At 48.2% G+C, this 21,837-nt stretch overlaps 1 protein-coding gene across 1 annotated transcript; it reads right to left on the bottom strand.

Annotated features, from left to right (window-relative positions):
- Positions 16,633–20,393, bottom strand: LOC110435777 (cytochrome P450 87A3-like). Its single transcript, XM_021461818.1, has 9 exons — positions 20,083–20,393; positions 18,544–18,883; positions 18,297–18,443; positions 17,943–18,194; positions 17,738–17,827; positions 17,570–17,648; positions 17,370–17,476; positions 17,087–17,223; positions 16,633–16,996 (listed from the first exon to the last, which is right to left on the bottom strand). Exons 1-9 carry the CDS (start codon positions 20,310–20,312, stop codon positions 16,906–16,908), a joined length of 1,473 nt encoding a protein of 490 aa, XP_021317493.1. The 5' UTR covers positions 20,313–20,393; the 3' UTR covers positions 16,633–16,905.

The following is a 21,837-nucleotide window of genomic DNA, read 5'->3' on the forward strand; positions in this document are numbered from 1 at the left end:
GGGTGGTGGTGGTTGCCGTGCGGACAAATAGAGTCTCTTTCTTCGCTGCTCTGACTCTTTAATAAGGGAGCTTTGTTACAGTGCTTGGGAGAACCGTCGATTCCTCCACTAAAAATTATTTAGGTCCCAAAAAGTCCCAAAAAGTAATTAAGGGCAATTTAGTATTTTTTTGTCGAGTGTCTGATAGTTTGCTGAGTGTATTCTATCAAACACTCGACAAAGCGGGTCTTTACCGAGTACCAAGCAAACTATCCGGTTTGTCTCGTGCCACATAGGAACATTCGCAAAGACTCTATTTTGCTGAGTGTCAATGTTGCGGCACTCGGCAAACATACATAATGGTGAACGGCCACAAGCAACAGTTGACGGTTTGCCGAATGTCCTCCATTGATACTCAAAAAAGACACTATTTACCGAATGTCTGCACCTAGTACTTGGCAAACTGAACACTTTGCCTAATGTTTTATGTTGGCACTCGGCAAAGTGACCACTTTGTCTAGTGTTTTATGTTAACACTCGGCAAACTATTTATTTTTTCCACTTTGGCATTAAACTTTTTCTTCTCTCCTAGTACAATATGTGGTAGTCCATGTTAAAACTTAGTACACTTTTTGTTATTTTTGTTATATTTAGTTAATTTATTTCATTTAAAGGATTTCTTTGAAATAAGTTAAATTTCAACTGTAAGTGATTCGAATAATGCAATTAAATGAATGGAAAAATGATGATGTTATTGAGTCTAATGTGAGGCTGTATCCAAAAATAAACTAGAAATTTTGATCATCTTGTTCATGCAACATGACCACAAACGTGTAGCCGAATACATGGAAAATTCTAAAAAAGAAGTCCAAAAATTATGAGTTTAGATATCATGATATCAAACGTCGAGGCTGTGGAAAAAATTTAGAATGTTTCGCACAATTTATCATGATATCTCTTGTTCACACAAGTTTGCCTAGTGCCAACACTCAGCAAATTGTAAGCTTTGCCGAGTGACTCAGCTATGGCACTCCGCAAAGCCGCCATTACCGTCCTGAGCGCCGTTAGGGCCACTTTTCCATGCCGAGTATCGGTCTGACACTTGACAAAGTCTTTACTGAGTGCCCAATAAAAGACACTCGACAACAAGTGGGCCCCGCCGTCTCTAGTAGTGCACTTATCTGAACCAGTATAAAGTATAAACTGTCTCGTGTGCTACCCATTTGAATTCCTACTTGTGATATGGTGATATATATTGCTGGAGTAAATAATTCTGACACATCTGTCTTCTAAGAATCCTGTCTAAGGATATATGTTATGTGCCTATCATTCTGTGTTCTAAGATGCCTAATGGTGTCTGTTTTCTGCATGTCGTTGTGTTCTAAGATGCATGATAATATCTATTACTTTTCTATGTTTTATTTAAGAGATGTCCGATGGTATATTGACCTTATTGTGTTGTTGCCTCAAACAAAACATCTCAAAATCAAAATGCGCTAGATGATGCTTGATATTGATAGTTAAGTTTGTATTTGATTTTGGATTGATTGGGTGAACAATCAAATTTGTTGTACAAGTGAAGCAATCACTACATGAAAAAGCGTTAAATTCACACCACCTATACAGACGCCATTATATACGCGCGTCTATAGTAGTATTACTACAGATGCGTTATACTGACGAGCGTCTATAGTAACTGGCCAGTGGGGGTCGCTAGTCTGGCGAGATCAACACGTGTCTATTATAAGATGTTATTACAGACACGTGTGTTGTTTTCTGAGTCTGGGATAGTGGAGTCAAAAGCTATGGACGCGTTTGTGGTATATGCGTCGGTAGTAACATCTCTTATTGCAGACGCGTGTTGACGCAACTCATCTGAGATATAGCTTCAGACGTGTGTTCATGAAAGACGTATGTATATGCAGTAGTTAGTACAAACACATGTTATGATTCCCGAGGCCAAGGATAGTGGTAGCAAATTCTATGGATGCACGTACAACATGTGCATCTACAATAGTATGTCTTACTGAAGGCATCTTGGGGTAGTTGCAGACGTGAGTTTCTCAAGCACGTCTGTAGTATCTTGGATGCTTTAGCTGACCTCATATGCGGGAAGAGTGAGGGTATCAGTACAACTCTCATGGCGAGGACATCTTGGGTGCTTTAACTAGATGTCTCAGTGGGCTCTTGCGTGGGTCTCATGGCGGTGGTACCTACCGTCGTCACGCACAGTATAAACCTCTAGCTTTGAGCCTCGTGGGAAGAGGGTTGACATGTGGGGGCGCGCTACTGCCATTAGCGAGGGGCGCTCTGCTGTGGTGAGCGATAGGCTGGAGGGGCTAGCTATACTGCAGTTTTGAAAAGAGGGGTGCGTTGGTGTGGGCAGGTCTGTTTTACTGTCATCCAGAACACCGATGGCTAGCAGGTCGTGCTCTTTGGTCGCATAGGCAAGCTCTCGAGCCACCGGTGCTCCTCTATTTTCCTCTTCTCTACTGGAGCTAAAGATGGCAATGGGTACAAATTACCCGCATTTCTGCAGGTACCGGTAGGGTGAGGGTACGGGTGCAACTTTGTGCTCGCGGGTGTGGGTGCGGGTTTATAGTTGAACACAATGGGTAAAAACTTGTGGGCATAGAAAACTTATACACATGCCCGTTGCACCCGCAAACCCGCTCCAACCTCATGATATGCAGGTCTCTTCTTATACTATATATAAAGGGAGCAACATAGTTTTATGATTTCCTCCCTCGTATCTATTTATATATAAGAGAACCATTTTTATGTTGGTATATGCTAGGTAGTTTTGATTTTTATACTTAAACTCCTTTCTATAATCTATGTATGTATTATTAATTTATTATTATGCGGTTTCACGGGTACACCCGTGGGTATTTTGTACATGTGGGTACGGGCGTGGGTGTAGACTTCTACCCATGGCGGGTTGCGGGTGCGGGTTTGGGATTCAACCCGTGAGTGCTGGTCTATATGTCTCCTACCCACGGATAATGTGCACGATGCCATCTATAGCCGGAGCTGCTGTATGTAGCTTAGTAAGGTTGCGGTTGAGTCTAGCTAACTAACTCGTTGCCTTCTGCAGTGTGCTCGATCTTGTCCTCCGATTGTGCTTTGCCATCTCTCGAGCAGCTATAGGGGATCGCCGGTGGTGTGCTCAGCTCTCCTCCTTGCTCTCATCTTCGGCCTCCTATTCTCTGGCCTGTGCCCTTCTCTCTGTGAGCAGTGTGGTGAGCTTATGTGAAATAGTTATAAATGATTGCAATGTAAAACTAATAGTCTACTGAGATGTATATTGTTTATATTATTCAATTTTCAATCCCTTTTATAGACGATGGATGATTGCCGCTACTGGATATATGTTAAAAATCGTACTTCTGATGAGTACTTGAAAGGACTCGATAATTTCATAGCTATTGCAGAGGACATGAGGAACAGAGATAAGACATCTATGTTATTGCCCATGTGCTGACTGTAAGAATGGCAAGCAGATCACGAATAAGTGGACAGTCTAGGGCCACCTAATTCTTCGAGGATTCATGGATGACTACATATGTTGGAACAAACATGAAGAAGAAGAAGAATGTGGGGGCATAGACCCCTATACCCTTACGGCTAGACTTCGGCCAGGAGGCTTGGCCCATTACGAGACGAGTTCAAGGCTTGATCCGACAACCTGGAGTTTCGCGCAAGGAAACAAGATGTGGAGATCAAGCAGGATTCTAGTCGGTTAGAATAGGAATTGATATCGAATTATCCATGGCAATTGTAACCGACTAGGATTAGTTTCCAGATCTGTAACCCTGCCCTTCAGACTATATAAGGAGAGGCAAGGGACCCCCCTAGGACATACGATTCTCTCAACACAAATCAATACAACCAGACGCAGGACGTAGGTATTACGCCAACTCGGCGGCCGAACCTGGATAAAAAGCTTGTCCGTGTCTTGCGTCACCATCGAGTTCGTAGTTTGCGCACCGTCTACCGATAAACTACTACCGTGGGTATACCCCAAGGTAGACTGCCGACTAGCTTTCGTCGATAGTGGCGTGCCAGGTAGGGGGTGTGCGTGCAACTTTTCCGGCGAACAAGATGGTCACGATCCCAGCTTCCGCGACCGTGCCTGAAGGCCTCACGTTCGCCGTTGGCCAGATCACGTGGACGACGTGCAGCGGCGGCCTCACGACCACGGTTTCGAAAGAGACCCAGATCCAATCTGAGATCACGCCGTCTCCGACCACACACGTGGCGGCACCGAGCGCCCGACCACCGTTCCCGCTCTACAAGGGAAAGAAGATCGACAGCTCGGACCTTCTCCAAGCGCTTGATCGCGCTGACTCCAAGCTACTCGAAGTTTCCCAACTAGTAGACGGAGTTCTGCGTCGGCCCGACCAAGCTGCTCCAGCGGATTTTTTCAAATCCCGCCGGCCAACTCGTGTCACCACACACGAACGGCTGGGAACGTCTCTGACGATAACCTCAACACCCTCAGGACGATCCGTCGAGCTCAAGAAGGAAGATTATCCTTGCGGCCTGAACAACTCGGCCTCTGTTTACTCACAGCACACCCAATCCGTTTTCAGCAAGGCGGGTTGGTCGCCGACAAGGAACGATCGTCACTACGTCAACATGGTGACAATCCGAGAACTACGGGACGGCCAGGTTTCCAGCACCAACTCAAGCACCGGTTCCGTCCCCACCGAGGTTATAAACACCGAAGACGAGGACTACGACCTGGATTTTCCTTCACACCCTCCGGGTTTCAACCGATTCCAGATATTTCCCCCCCGGCGAGGAGATATTGTGTTCAATGTCAGCGCCGACGAACCGGTCGTCGATGGAGAAACAGATGACCAGAGGCAACTCCGCGAACAGCGCAACGCCGATCGCGCCCGACGACGCGCAGACGAGCAACAACAAATGCCACCAAATAATCTCAACGATGCCTTTGACATGGTCGGGGACCAGCCAGTCTACAAAACGCCAAGCGCCAACGTGGCTGTCACCATGGCTAACCTAGATCGGCTTCCTGATACCCCCGAGTGCCAGGGAGTCCGGACCAGCATCCGAGCACACCTGATCGCTGCAATGGGACAGACAGCCACTCTGCTCAAGAGAGTCCAGGACGTCTCTTATACGGAAGCCGCCTCCGACCAGACTAATCGTAGCCGGGCCTCACCGTCTCCCAGCAGGCGTCACCGCAGCCACTCTCCCGACAACCGTCGAAAGGACTCACGGCGCGACGATGGTGGTCGGGACGCCGACGGTCGCCGCAAGCAGAACCGCGTACGCGGCCAAGAAGTAAACCAGCACAGGGATCTCCGCCACAACATCCCTCCCAAAGATGCCCGGGACCGCATCAACAGGCGCACCACAGAGAGAGCAGTCCACGAAAACCTGCGCCGCATCGAGTACGATGCAACGCACGGTCCTCCGGGCCTAAGACAGTTCTCCTCACACCTCCGCCAGGTCGTGTGGCCCCGCAATTTCAAGCTCGAAAAACTTAAAAAATACGACGGCAAGGAAAATCCAGAGAACTGGATCACCCTCTATGAAATCGCCATCCGATCAGCGGCAGGGGATGAGCACGTCATGGCTAACTACTTCCCCGTAGTCCTCGACCAGGCTGGTCATCAGTGGCTTCTTGGCTTGCCCGAGGACTCCTTCGACTCTTGGGAAGAGCTACGCCAGGCTTTCATCGACAACTTCATCGCCACATGCGAGCAGCCTGGAAACAAGTACGACCTTGAAAGGATAAGGGACAGGAAGAACGAACCTCTGCGCGATTACATCCGACGATTCTCGGATATGCGCCTCAAAATCCCGAAGATTTCCCACGACGAGGCCATCTCAGCCTTCATCAAGGTCCTGCATTTCCACGAAGCGCTGAGGAACAAGCTGTTGCGTAAACGTCCAACAACGGTAGCAGAGCTCCTCGCCACGGCCAAAAATTACGCCGATGCCGACGACGTAGAAAAACTAATTCGAGACGATGCGAGAGGTCCCGACCAGCCTCCCCGGCGAGATGACGGTCGTGGTCGCTACGACAGCAGAAACCACCGCCGCTCCGACAACCGCGATCACCGAGAGGGTTGGGATCGGCGGCGCGACAACCGCGACGATTTCAGAGGAAAGCGCCCTCGCGACTACGACCACGAAGTAAACACGGTCAAGCGTCCCAACGGACGACGGGACTACCAAGAAGACTACAACAAAACGTTGAAGGGACCATGGCAACTGCACCCAAAGTCTAATCATACCATGGAAGAGTGCCGCGTCCTCAGAAGCATCTATACACGGCGGGCCGCCCAAGACGACTCCGCCAAGAAAAACAACAAGCGAGACGGGCACGACCACGAAGATGAGGACGAGGACCAAGATAGGGACCCCCGACACCAGTACGTCAGCCCCACCGACGTGGTCCACTCCATTTTCGGGGGCAAGGTCTCCATTGAATCCAAGCGAGAAAGAAAGCTGTTAAAGAGAGCCTGCCTCAACATAGACAGCACGGACGGGCTGATCGCAGACCCAAAATTCCCCCCGTGGTCCCACAGGGAGATCTCGTTCAACAGGAAGGACCAGTGGGCCGCTATCCCAGAGCCGGGTCGTTTCCCCCTGATTCTGGACCCTTGCATCAACAGCATCAGATTCGAGCGCGTGCTCGTGGACGGGGGAAGCTCCATTGACATCCTCTTTCGCAACAGCCTGCCCGCCCTCAAGATATCTCCTGCACAACTAAAACCTTACGACACCCAATTCTGGGGGGTTTTGCCGGGTCAAAGTTCAGTGCCTCTCGGACATATAACATTGCCTGTCCAATTCGGCACACCCGACCACTTCCGGACGGAGTTCATCAACTTCGTGGTCGCCGATTTCGACGGGACCTATCACGCTATACTGGGCCGACCATCGCTGACAAAGTTCATGGCAGTCCCGCACTACTCATACCTGGTCCTTAAGATGCCTACGGAGAAGGGTGTCCTAACCGTCAGAGGCAATGTTTACACTGCGTATACCTGCGAAGAGGAGAGCTTCAAGATCACCGAAGCAATCGACCTCTCAATCCGCATGGCAGAAACAGCAACTCAAGCCGCGCAGCTGCTTCCCGACCAGCTCCGATTACCTGAGCAGGAGACAGCCAGAAAGAACTCAAAATCCAAGGAGCACAAAGAAGTACAACTGGTCGACGGCAGCCCCGAGAAGACGGCCCTCATCGGGGCCAACCTGGATCCAAAATAGGAAGACGCGCTCGTCAGGTTTCTAAGGGACAACGTAAGCGTTTTCGCATGGAAACCCGCAGACATGCTCGGCGTCCCACGAAACCTGATCGAGCACTCCTTAAATGTCTCGAAGACCGCAAGACCAATCAAGCAAAAGCTGCGACGGTTCGCTCGTGACAAAAAGGAGGCTATTAGGACAGAAATCACACGGCTTCTAGCAGCCGGATTCATAAAAGAAGTGTATCACCCCGATTGGCTCGCCAATCCGGTTCTTGTACGCAAAAAGAATAATGAATGGAGAATGTGCGTTGATTACACTGATCTCAATAAACACTGTCCTAAAGATCCTTTTGGTCTCCCTCGCATCGACGAGGTGGTCGACTCAACGGCCGGATGCGAACTCCTCTCCTTTCTAGACTGCTACTCTGGTTATCACCAGATTTCGCTAAAAGAAGAAGATCAGATCAAAACATCTTTTATTACACCTTTCGGCGCATACTGCTACACGACCATGTCTTTCGGACTCAAAAACGCCGGAGCCACTTATCAAAGGGCCATCCAGCAATGCCTCCACGACGAGATTCGTGATGACCTCGTCGAGGCCTATGTTGACGACGTGGTCGTAAAAACATGGGACGCGAGCACCCTAATCGACAACTTAGACCGAACTTTCAAGGCACTCAATAGGTACAAGTGGAAGCTCAACCCCAAGAAATGCATTTTCGGCGTTCCTTCCGGTCTACTGCTCGGCAACGTTGTCAGTCGCGACGGCATACGACCAAACCCTTCAAAAGTAAAGGCGGTACTCGACATGCGACCACCGAAGAACGTAAAGGATATCCAAAAGCTAACCGGATGTATGGCCGCCCTCAGTCGTTTCATCTCAAGGCTAGGAGAAAAAGGCCTCCCTTTCTTCAAACTATTAAAAGCGTCGGAAAAATTTTCTTGGACAGAAGAAGCCGACACCGCATTCAACCAGCTTAAGACCTTCCTCACTTCACCACCTATCCTTACAGCGCCTCAGCCCAATGAAGACCTACTCCTTTACATTGCTGCAACCGACAGGGTTGTTTCCACGGCAATAGTGGTCGAGCGAGGTGAACCAGGTCACGCCTACAAGGTCCAGAGACCAGTTTACTTCATAAGTGAAGTCTTAAACGAGTCCAAGGCCAGGTATCCACAAATACAGAAGCTCATATATGCCATTCTAATAACGTCAAGAAAGCTGAAGCACTACTTCGACGGCCATCGAGTCCTGGTGACAACCAGTTTCCCTCTCGGGGACATCCTGCGCAATAAAGACGCCAATGGCAGAATCGTGAAATGGGCAATGGAATTATGTCCATTTTCCCTGGAGTTCCAGAGTCGCACCACTGTCAAGTCTCAGGCCCTGGTCGATTTCATTGCTGAATGGACGGATCTCAACGAGCCTTCCGTTCCCGATGTCTCAGACCACTGGTCAATGTTCTTTGACGGGTCCTTGAACATCAACGGTGCCGGCGCTGGGATACTGTTCGTATCACCCAACAAGGACAAACTGCGCTACGTCCTTCGGATCCTTTTTCCGGCGTCAAACAACGTCGCCGAATACGAAGCATGCTTGCATGGCATAAGACTAGCCGTTGAGCTGGGAGTCAAGCGCCTCTATGTTTATGGCGACTCCACTTTGGTCATCAACCAGCTCAACAAGGAGTGGGACGCAACCCACGAGAAGATGGATCTCTACTGCAAAGAAATTCGCAAATGGGAAACCAACTTCTACGGCATAGAGTACATCCACGTTGTCCGGGATAAGAACCAAGCAGCAGATGCGTTGTCGAAGTTAGGCTCATCTCGGGCCCAGATCCCGCGGGGTATTTTCGTCCAGGACATCCACGAGCTGAGCGTAGGCTCCTCCCTGGTCGACAGGCAACCCACCGAGGCAATGCTCATAGACGACGCCACTCCGACAACCGGTGGGCGTGACTGGCGTACCCCGTTCATCAAATACATATCGGACGGGACAGGCCTTCAGGACAAAACAGAGAACGAGCGCCTCATTCGACGATCAAAGAACTACATCCTGGTCGACGGCAAACTCATGCGGAAAAACGCAAGCTCCGAAGTACTGCTCAAGTGCATACCCCAAGATGATGGTATCAAGCTCTTAGAAGACATACATGCTGGATCCTGCGGCAATCACGCCGCATCCAGAACGCTGGTCGGAAAGGCTTTCCGAGCAGGTTTTTATTGGCCAACCGCGGTCGGCGACGCAGAAAAACTGGTTCGACATTGCGAAGGATGTCAGTTTTTCGCTAAGAGGACCCACGTACCTGCCCACGAAATTCAAACCATCCCGTCATCTTGGCCCTTTGCTTGCTGGGGGCTTGACATGATCGGGCCATTTAAACCAGCCCCGGGCAATTTCAAGTTTGTTTTCGTGTTAATCGACAAGTTCTCCAAGTGGATTGAATACATGCCTCTGGTCAAGGCAACCTTTGAGAAGGCTGTGGAGTTCCTCAATCAAATCATACACAAATTCGGCATCCCGAAAAGCATAATCACCGACCTGGGCACTCAGTTTACTGGCACCACTTTTTGGGACTTCTGCGATGACAGAGGCATAGTCATAAAATACGTGTCAGTGGCACATCCACGTGCCAACGGTCAAGTTGAACGTGCTAACGGAATGATCGTTGACGCCCTAAAGAAAAGGTTATACACCGAAAATGACAGAGCACCCGGTCGATGGATGAATGAATTGCCGGCAGTGGTCTGGGGCCTCCGAACTCAGACCAGTCGAAACACAGGGGTGTCTCCCTACTTCATGGTGTACGGTTCAGAGGCGGTCCTGCCGTCTGACATACACTTCGGATCTCCTAGAATCGAACACTTCGACCAGGCGACCGCCGACAACGCCAGAGAACTCGAAATCAATTGCATGGAGGAAAAGCGTTTAGATTCTTGTCTCCGAACAGCAAAATATCTCGCGGCGGTCAGGCGATACTACAACAGGAACGTCAAGGACCGTTCCTTCGTGGTCGGCGATCTGGTACTTCGATGGAAAACAAGCCAGGAGGGAATGCACAAGCTATCCACTCCCTGGGAAGGACCCTTCGTGGTGACCGAGGTCACACGACCTACGTCCTACAGATTGGCATACCCAGACGGAACACGAGTGCCTAACTCTTGGCACATAGACAAACTGCGACGTTTCTATCCATAAAGTTTTAATAACTTTCCTTTGTAAGTATCTTATAATTGTTAATAATGAAATTCTCTATTTTTTGCCTATACCTTGTCGCACACAGCACTCGGCAAAACTTCTGCAATGGATGCTCTCAACGACTACCAAGACGAATACGGTGACACGTCACTCTGATAATCTTACAGCGCTCAAAACAACAGTCATGACAAAAAGCAAACTTTATTACAAACTTTACATACAAAGTTTACAATAAATACCCTGACAGGCAGACACTAGTCTATTCCTACAGACTACTCTATTGGCCTAGCTGCTCGGGCTGATCACCCGCCTGGCCCTGCTGCCCGGACGAAGGGGTCGGGGCCACCGGCGCCTGGCTGGTCGAGACCGCAGGCGTCGACCGCCCATCTCCCGCAACGGACGCGCCCGACAACTCTCTGGCCGACCTATCTGAACTCGGCTGGTCTGGGGGAGTGGCCGTTCCGCACAGATTGATGTCGCCGATCACTGTCGACGACAAGTCCAGCAGACTAACCCGAAGCTCGTCCGCTTCCTGTGGGCCGACCTCCTTCGGGTACCCCTTCTCCAGCCTGCTCAAGTCGACCAGGGGGTAGTGGGCGCGCACCATGCTGAGGACGTGCGCGCCGGCAAACTCCCCGGCGTCCTTCACGAACTGCTGGAGCCAGTCCCACGCCCGTTGCGCCTTCTCGACCGGGGTCAACCGTGGCGCGCGGGGCTGGCTCTCCGAAAGCTCGGGAGTGATCAGGTCTAGGACCGGGGACACTCCTTTCCAGATCCTGCAACAGTTGACCTTCCAGGAGTCCCGGTCCTTGACCAGATCATCCAGGTGCTTCTTGGCGTTCACCTTGAGCACTGCAAACGAAACAAAGCGTTATTTTTGGCATACCAAACAAACAAAGGGGCGACAAGCAGCAGCTAACAAGGCGGCACCCATTACCAGATAATTCCCGGTCCTTTCGACCCAGTTCCTCTCCTGCTCGCCGCCCGGACTCCAGCGCACCGGCGAGCTGTTGGCTGAGCTGCTCCTTCTCTTGTCGGAGGCGCGCCACCTCCTCCTCCAAGTCTGCGTAAATCATAAACTGGTCAGTAAAGCAAACTACACAAGTACGCAAAGCTGCTCGGAGCGTGTGACTAACCTTCTCGCAGCCGGTACTGGTCGGCCAAGCGACGAGTGAGGTCGAGACGACGCTCCTCTTGGGCGCTCATCTCGGCCACCTTCTCCCCGACTTCCGACCGCAGCCGGTCTACCTCCGCGGCCAGGGCCCTGTTCTCGGCCACGACGCCTTCTATCTGGTCAAAGCACCGTTTCCGGTACTTTGCCGTTTTCATTGCGCCCTACAAAGCGAACATATAACGACCATGCAAGACAAGGCATAGAATGTACAACAGTACAAAAAGTCGCTTACCTTGACTTCGTCGACGAGGCGCTTGGCCGCGCGCTCCACCCTGGCGGCCTCCTCAGTCTCGGCGAGCTCTTCATGCCCGATAAAGTGATCCCCGTGTTGGCGCCACACATACACGTGTTGGCGGCCATCACGGGGACGACCCTCAATCTCCTCCACCTCGTCCTCGGAGGCCGCCTGAGCTTCCTCCTCCCGCGCTGCGTTGCTTCCGGTAGCGGTCCCAGGCATTACTGGTCCCCGGACCAGACCTGGGGAGCCTGCAGTCGAAGCGGCCCCTGCTCGGGGCGGTGTGGAGACTTCACCCTCCCCGGCGGGAGGAGGGGTCGGGGCCCTTCCCTCCCTTTCCGTGGTGCTGGCTGGGGGAGGCGTCCCCATAGCCTCCTCAACCCTGGTCGGGCTGCTCAACGTAGCCGGTGCCGCGGCCGGGGACTCCTCGGCGCTCTCAGGCACGGCTGCAGTCGTAGGCTGCTCTGCGGTCTGCGGGGCCGCGTCTTCAGCAGCGCAAACCGGCTCACTCGTCCCCTGGCCAGTGGCATGGCCAGGGTTGACATCCGACGCCGCGCTAAAGGAACAAAACTACAATAAAAAAAACATCGGTGAAATACGTAAGTTGAACACTTACAGGTTTGAGCGGCGGTGGGTCGCGGTAAACCTCCTTCTCGTCCGGCCAGTCGGCACCTGTGCTCCCGACTCCCCAGCGCGAGGCGCAGGTGGATCGACGGCCACACGGTCGGCAGTGGTCGCCCCGCCGTCCGGACGGCTAGGAGGCCTCCGGACCAACGACGGAACGGCCTCCTCCTCCTCCTCCTCCTCGTCGTCGTCGATCCGAACGAACCGACGCCGCTTCGGCGCTCGGCTGCTCTCCGCCGGCAGTGTCGGCATCGGCGACGGATCCACAGGCATTGGCCTTTTCCCCGACAACCTTTCCTCGGTGGTTGGGACGGGGCGGGCTTGTTCCTCCTCACTGCTGGTGTAATGAGCACACCGAGCAGCGTCCTCCTCTAGCGGGTCTTCTCCCGCAGGATTCTCCATCCCCGGTGCCAGTGATACATACACTGTGCACCGGTCGACATCGCCGATCTGCAAAAAGCAACAAAGATGAGCCAGCCACATACGATATACGAATACTAAAACAAAATAATCTGCAACATACCTTTGGTGCTGGTCGGCCTAACTTGAAGGCTTGCACCCGATCACTGCCACGGATGAAGCCTCCGTCCGCGAAGTTGAACAGCTCGTTCAACAGCCGTTGTACCTCCGCCTTCTCCAAGATCTCCGGTCGCATCCTGGTCGGGTCCACGCTTCCGACATACTCATACGCCGAGTGCACCCTCTTCTGGCAGGGCATCACCCGACGACAAATAAAGTTGCCGACCACGCCAAGCCCATCCAGGCGCGACCAGTCGATCAGCTTCATCAGATCCGCCACTTGACCGTCGAACTCCGGGCGGTCGGTCCAGCTCACCCTCTTCTCGGGAATGTACCCCACGTCGCAGAACGTGGAGCTGCCCGGTTCCTCCCTGACGTAGAACCACTTCCTATACCATTCGGTCAAGGAAGTGTTCCATGGACAGTGCAGGTAGTGATTCTTCATTCCATCACGAAGGTTGAGGTATACTCCACCTGCGACCTTGGAGCCTCCAACTGCTCCTTTCTTCCTCAAGCAGAAAAGGTAACGAAAAAGGTCGAAGTGCGGCTCTATGCCAACATAGGCCTCGCACAGATGAATAAACGTGGAGATAAGGAGAATTGAGTTCGGGTGCAGATTGCAAATCCCGATCTCATAATACAAAAGAAGACCTTGGAGAAAAGGATGAACCGGAACCCCAAATCCCCTCTTAACGAAATCTTCGAACACGACGATCTCACCGGCACGAGGGTCGGGGAAGCTTTCTCCTTCCGGCGCTCTCCAGCCGCCAAGCTCCGAGCTGTGCAGGAGTCCCATGTCGACGAGGTCACCGAGGGATTTGGTGGTGCTGCGGGACTTCTTCCACTCCTTGGCCATCAGTTCGGCCCTCTTCTTGCAGTCGCTCTTCGCCATTGGAGGTGAGAAGTGGATTTGGGTTACGAAGATGCAGGTGATCGAAAGAGGCGAGAATGGAAGGCTTGAGGGCAATGGCAGGGTAAGGAGTACAGGCGGAACTGTCAGGCTCTTATAACCCGCAACTCCACCTCTCCCATTTCCTGTATTCTCGGGAAGTGGGCGGGCCATGCGGCGGATGCGGCGTTTCGGTTTACAATGATTATAGACAATTAATGCGGCGGAGTTTTCGTACCAATTGATGGTTTCCTTTTTCTCAAACCACGCAAAGGGCGGCTGCACAGTTGCCAGGCGCAACTTTTCGTGCGTCCATCTGACAACCCATCAGGAGGTCTCGTCATGTCAACTACAACTGAAAAGATCGTTTCAATAAAAAGAAGACAAATATGCCAGAGAGTCAACAATCCGGGGACTGCACCGACCACCGAGCACTCGACGCTCGGGGACTGGTCGCCCAGTCTATCAGCTCGGAACTTCAAGGACTGCACCGACCACCGAGCACTCGACGCTCGGGGACTGGTCGCCCAGTCTATCAGCTCGGAACCTCAAAGACTGCACCGACCACCGAGCACTCGATGCTCGGGTACTGGTCGTACAGTATAGCAACGCAGAATTCTAAGGAGTGCACCTGGTGCTTGGGGACTGGTCGTCATTCTATTATACACCCGGGGACTGGTCGATTAGTCTATTCAATTGCAGACGGACTGGTAAATTCAATTTTTTAGACCTTGCTTCAAGGCTCATACTTCGCCTTCCAGCAAGCTCGGGGACTACATCGGTACGATGCATCTGGCGATGCATCTCAGTTACAGAATTTCTTTGAGGACTTTTATTTTGACCCTGGCACCACGTGCCTACGTCACCTACTACCAGGCTCGGGGACTAAGTGAGCACACTTCACCTTGCGGTGAATATGCTTGCTTTTTTGATGTTTATACCTTTCAAAAAAGTAAAGTGGGCACACTTCACCAGGAAAGAAATCTTTTTTAATTTAGAGCACCATGCATTCTTCGAACAACTCGCTTCTTCGATGTCAATGTTGATCAACTGTCTTTTGAGTTGGTCAAAGAACCGTTGCAACTGTTTGGGCGACTTTCCCACTTATTGAAGACGTCAAGTCTCACTGATCGAAGAAGCTCAAGACGGCGTGTTACATCACAATACATGGTGCTCGGGGACTAGCTGTGGGGGGATAGACCCCTATAACCTTACGGCTAGACTTCGGCCAGGAGGCTTGGCCCATTACGAGACGAGTTCAAGGCTTGATCCGACAACCTGGAGTTTCGCGCAAGGAAACAAGATGTGGAGATCAAGCAGGATTCTAGTCGGTTAGAATAGGAATTGATATCGAATTATCCATGGCAATTGTAACCGACTAGGATTAGTTTCCAGATCTGTAACCCTGCCCTTCAGACTATATAAGGAGAGGCAAGGGACCCCCCTAGGACATACGATTCGCTCAACACAAATCAATACAACCAGACGCAGGACGTAGGTATTACGCCAACTCGGCGGCCGAACCTGGATAAAAAGCTTGTCCGTGTCTTGCGTCACCATCGAGTTCGTAGTTTGCGCACCGTCTACCGATAAACTACTACCGTGGGTATACCCCAAGGTAGACTGCCGACTAGCTTTCGTCGACAAAGAAGAAGAAGAAGAAGAAGGTGTCAATAATGGAGATAGTGAGGAAGTACTTCATGCCAGTGACAATGAGAAAGCACCACCCTTTGGCAATGAGGAACTACCTGATGATAATGTAGCAGAGATTGCTGCCAGCTACGGTTGAGAGTCTAGAGGAGCTGATGTTGCATGATGTCATTGACTATGATGAGTTAAGTGGTGGAGAGTTGAGGAAGCTGAAATAACTATTGGTAGATATGAAGACAACCATTCTAAGAGGTATACGAGGTTGTCATGCACACTGAATTGCTAGAGGTGCTCATTGATATGTTTTTGAGGGGAATCAGATGTCCAGGACTACATATGAGGCCAAGAAGATTGTTTGTCTGATGGGATTGAAGTTCAAGAAAATTTATGCTTGCAAGAATGACTACATCATGTTCCATGGTGAAAATGCATTGGAGGAATATTGCCCTAAGTGTGGGACCTCTCGTTACAAGCGAAGAACAAACGCGCCGTAGAGTTGGTAGATATGATGACAACGAGGAGACGCATTGTAAAGTTCCTAGGAAGATTTTTATGTTTAGTGATGATGCTTTTTGGCAATTATAGGATTATAAAATGATGACACCTGAAATCAACCTACCAGCCCCTAAAGAGGAGAGCGCCAAGTTTATTATGGAGTTGATTATCAACGAAGAAGGCGACTTTCATGTCGGTGATAGTCAACCATGATCACGTGCCAGGTATATGTTCATTCAGTCTGTGCTTTTGGAACTGTGCTTTTGGAGTTGTGAGTTACTTGGCAAAAAACTTGTGATGAACTATGTAAGATACAACTGGAGATGAGATACAATCTGTTCTATTTTAATCACTATCGCATATGGGTACGTGCATCTATAGGTGTATTCTTAATACATACGCTTGTTTGCGTGTCCGTAATAAGTCTTATTATAGACGTCGTATTATCGACGCGTGCTGTTGCTTCTATGATGCACCTGATGTTCGTGTGTAAAATGCATTTTTTGACATAGTGGATAATGAGGCTAGTCAGATACGTGTTGGCTTGTGTCAAATCTGGTGGCAAGGCCTGTCGGGAAGCGAGGAAATCGACATGACACAATGAGAAGTGTGAAGAAAAACAAATTTATAAAAATAGGAAAGATCGCTAATTAACCGGTGAAGATATATATGCTTTCTGGAAATGGAGTGTGCAGCATGATAATAGCACGGGCAGCCGTGCATTAGCTGCTCCCCTTTATTTAGACATACACACAAATTAGGGAGGAAAAGCATAAAATGTGTTCTCAAACACACTTGATATACAGCAAGAAAGAAAGTGTTAACCTCACACTCTCTCGTTACACTAGTTATTGGATGGATCAAAGCTCAAATATGCACGGTGGAAACTGTAGATAAATTATCTTAGGTCCTAGGAAGGAGTTGGATATGATAGCCGTGAGGAACCACCATCTCCCCAACGCGTGATACTTCTCCTCCTTTTATCTCAATCCATCTGCAAACAACCAAATTCCATATCATCAGTGGGCTTTGGGTCGACTCATGTCACCATATCCGCATACATACACAACAAATAATACATTACCTGTAGTTTGGCACTAGAACGTAGAGGAAAAGTGAAATGAAAAGCTTGGCAAACTCTGCCCCAAGACAAAGCCTTATGCCTCCTCCAAATGGCATCAAATTCCTCTGCTGAATGCTTTGTTTTTCCTTGTCCTGTGTCTGCAGAGTCAGAGCGTGTCGTCATATAATGAGTTATCTTACATGCAACAAGTGTAATAAAAGCTATAGATTTATTTTGACCAATCATATAATGTTAAATCTTCAAGCTTGCAAGCAAAAGAATGCTGAGTTTTGCTACTACTAACCGTCCACCTCCCTGGATTGAATTTGAGTGGATCCTCAAATAGCGTTGGGTTTAGATGACCCACCATAGGGCTAATCATAACTAGCCACCCGGCAGGGATTGTGTAGCCTGCATAATTAACGAGTTATTATCATATGACCGATTCATGCTATGCATATGTGTTCTCATATATATAGTTTGTTATTAGTGGACAAAATGTACCATTCACTTGCACATCTGTTAGAGTTTTCCTGAAAATTCCAGGTGCAATATTACTGATCCTTGTAATCTCATTCATAACCTTCAGGTAGAACAAACACAATAATCATGTCAAAGGAGAAGTGCTGAAAAGCATGCAACACGTAGTTTACGTTTTGGGAGTTCAGTCACCTGAGCAGTGAATGTCATGGACTTGTACTCCTGCCATGTGAACCCAGAATTCCTGTCTTCTCGTTTCTTCAATATTGCTTCGTGCTCCTCCTGGAAAAGGGAGAAGGCAACAACTTTACACTAGCATATATATATATATGATTATGTATTCATATTATCTTGTAGATGATATAATATATATTTGAAACATAGAACAAATTACCACCTTGAGCGTTTCGACAACTTCAGGGTTGTCTTTGAGCAACTTAAGTCCTACGGTGAGGGTTCCTGATATCGTTACGAAGCTGCCAAACAAGAGCCCAGATAATGTATCTATAGCAAAAACCTCATCTATCAGTGGCTTTTCACTTCGTAGTTCTTCAACAAGGAGGTCAAGAAGGTCGCCGTGTTTCTTCTCAGGTGTACTTAGCCTATGCTTCAGGAGTTGAGTCAATTTTTGTTCCACATTTCTCTTCCCCTGTGACCAAAAATAAACACAACTTGCATTGATTTCTGTTCCGGAATTTCTATTACACACTCTGACTACTAAACAAAGTTCAAATATATGTATGTAGTGTACCTTCATGCACTTGTAAAATGTAGTCCCAGGAAAGTATATGGGGAAACATAGCACCCCATTGAAGAAGTCATCGTAATACTTCCTCAACTCTTTTGACTCCTCAGGAGCGATGCCGATGATCTTCTTGGCCACAAGACCAAAAATCATCTGCATTGTATGTTCAAACCATAATTAAACATCATTGTCGAGTTGTTACATTACATACCATCTCGATTATACTTGGACAATGACATATATATGCACTTACATCTGCGATGGCATCGTTCACCTCGACGCTAGGCTTGGCAGCCCATGCTGCGAAGTGCTGCTTCATGGCATCCTCTAGCTCATGGATGAGCGATTCCTTGATGTTTTCAGGGCCAAAAAGCTTGGACGCAAAACTGCGGATGAACTTGTGGACGGGACCTGTGAATGTGGTGATGCTCTTCTTGCCGAATATTGTGTTTGCTGTCTGCGGGTACCAAATTCGGAACAACTTGCCCTCTTGCTGGAAGATGAACCGGTTCAACTCTGGATCAAGGGAAACCACGATAGGCTGCCCCGCCAGGCAGGTCTTGAACATGGGGCCGTACCTATATATATAGCAACTGCAGCAACAGACAATATTTTTCACTTTTTTTTGTTTTTTGCAAAACTAACATTAGCTCGTTAGATGAGCCTAATTAATGTGAGGACGTAAGTATACAGTAACTCTACAGCACAAAAGCCCTCAACTATTTTTTTCATATGGTCAAAATCAATTTTCAAGGGTAGTTTAAATACTGTTGCTACGATATTGCTTATAAAAAATGTATAGATTGTTTTAGAGCTGTCCTTGGAAATAATTTAAGTGTCACAAATTTTTAAATTTCGCCTAATGTTACTTTGTCGTAGTGAGCAGCCACCGCACTGTGATTCATCGCAAGTCTTGCATTTATTTCAAGCTAATTCCACATTTGAAACAATGACCTCTTGGCTCATGAAAGTCCCATACTATCATACCATGCATACAGTCACTTGGGTAATATACAAGATGCTATCCTTTTTTAAAAATTTTTATGAATCTTTTATTCAGTATTTTGTGACCTAATTAACCTCAAATAAAGAAGTTTCAACTACAAATTTTAGAACTCATCTAGTACTAAAGTTAGTGTTGGGAGAGTTTTCATCAAGGTGTCTGAAAATTGAATTTCAAACTCTAAAAGTAAAGAAGTCATCAACTATAAAGTTTCAGCTGTACAATTTTGATATAATATTTGTGTCTTCATCCTAATTTATTTGAAAACTATGAGAATTTATTTGCACAGCTGACATGTTCATACCAACCAAATTTCTAGGACAGTTGGCATAATAAATCGCCATAGAAAAATGTAATTTCTAGGATGGTTATTTTCATGGGTATAATCACTGATGGCCCTGAAAATAGGTACCGCTCCTGAAAATCTATTTCTAAGGGTAGATCGGTAGTTATACAGCGCAACAAGACATTAGTAGAGACGGTTTACTATATGAAAATCATCCTAAAATAAAGGGAGGTGCGTGAATTTAAAAATCGTTTGTGTAGTCGTGTGATAAGACCTGGTGGCAGGGGCGAAGGTAGTTTATATGCAGGTGGTGCAAATGCACCACCCAAACAAATGCAAAGATAGTGAATTTGATTAAAATTTTACCATATATGCACCACCTATTAGACTTGTCTATATGCATCTAAAAAACAAGTGCACTACTCTCTAATTTGCTTTAGCTTCGCGCACTGCCTGGTGGAGGAGTGAATGAAACTAAAAAAAGTCTGAGTTCCTTAGTTCACCTCTTCAGTCGTTGGCGGAAGAAGCTCGGGATGTCGATAGAAGGGCTAAGTTTCATGTATTGGAGCGTCTCGCCAATAACGGGGAAGCCCATGGAGCCAGGAGGAAGTCTCCCCTTGCATGGGGGACACACCCATCTGTAAACCCAGTGAAGTAACCATGCAATCCCCACCGTAACACAACATAGAAGTGCATATGATGATGGATTATTGGCCAGCAAACCTCCTTCCATCCCTAGCTAGCTAGTACGTACTGCGACTAGAACTAGAACGGATTTTCTTCCCCAGGCTAGCCATCAGTTTGTTTTGCATGTAAATGGGTGGTCGACGCTAGTAGCTTATATAGGGCGCGGGGAGAAGTGTGGTGTCACTCTACACTACTAAAGGTTTGAAGCTAGTCAGTATTAATTTGGCCTTCTTGATACTGGCCGCCCTACTGGGTTTTGTTTATTTCATGCTGAGTTGGAATCAAACTTTGTACTTCTCGAGACGTTGACCCGGGATTTCACCTTCGTGCAAGCTGGGGGAATTTTGGATGCCACGTTTGCTTATTTTCTGCATTTCGAGCAAGTTGCATTGTAAGGCCTCATTTAGATCCAAAATTTTTTAAAAATTTTGGTACCGTAGCTCTTTCGTTTATATTTGGTAATTATTGTCCAAATATGAACTAAGTAGGTAGGTAAACTGCATAATTAGTTATTCTTTTTATCTATACTTTATACTCTATGCATGTGCTGCAAGATTTGATATGATAGAGAATCTTGAAAAGTTTTTGAATTATAAATAGAACTAAACAAGGCCTAACTGTGAATGCATGCAAGTTACTGCATGCAGAGCAATGCACATGATGCTCAGCAAGTCAGAACTAATTAAGGGCCTGTTTGGTAGGACTTCTCTCCGGCTCCGGTTCTGGCTCCTCCAGAGGAGCTCCGTAAAACGTTTTTTAAAAAAAACTGTTTTTGAGTAAAAAACAGAGGAGCCAGAATCGTTTTGACGAAAACACAATTTGTGGATTCACCAAGGCTCTCGTGAGGAGCTCTGCCAAACAGGTCCTATGCATCCTCGTTTCAAAAGGAAAAACATGCAGACCTTAGGAACCCGTGGTAGTATAGCATGCATAAAATCTCGTCGCATCATGCGGAGTGCTTAATATAATGGAATCCCTATCGCTTAGAATACAATCCCATTGCACCAGATAGCAAGCAAAATCATATGCACACAATGCCTCTAAAATGATAGGCATTTTGGAACCATATCAGTGCCTCAATTTTTTTTTTTTGATTTTTCTCGACAGCTGTGTAGGGCTCCTTCAGTTAATTCCCTCTCCAAGATGAGGATGATAGGGATTTTGACTTTGTAGAGGATTTAATTAATCTCCTTCAATCTTTTTCGATTGTACTCAATCTCCCTCGCCCTTTCCCACCAAATCAAACAAGGTCCACTGTGCGACCTCACACTATGCCTAAATTTCATCATAGACGGGCTATAATCTGTCCTAAAGACAGTTAAGCAACTGCAGATGGTGTACTAAACAGCCGATGATGTCACAGTTCGTCCTCACAGAGACTCTAACCACTGAAATTAAAGGGCGGAAAAAAACCATAACCAAATCGGATAGAGGGAACAACGGAAGAGAAAACAGAGTCACACACGCATGAGGACGGAACTGGAGCAGACCAAAACGTGGAGTGGACCAAAAAATACAGGAGGAGGCAGACACAACAACTACAAAAACATAGCCATGGAATTTTGACTCTT

Source organism: Sorghum bicolor, chromosome 5, assembly GCF_000003195.3.
Source record: "Sorghum bicolor cultivar BTx623 chromosome 5, Sorghum_bicolor_NCBIv3, whole genome shotgun sequence".
NCBI lineage: Eukaryota > Viridiplantae > Streptophyta > Magnoliopsida > Poales > Poaceae > Sorghum > Sorghum bicolor.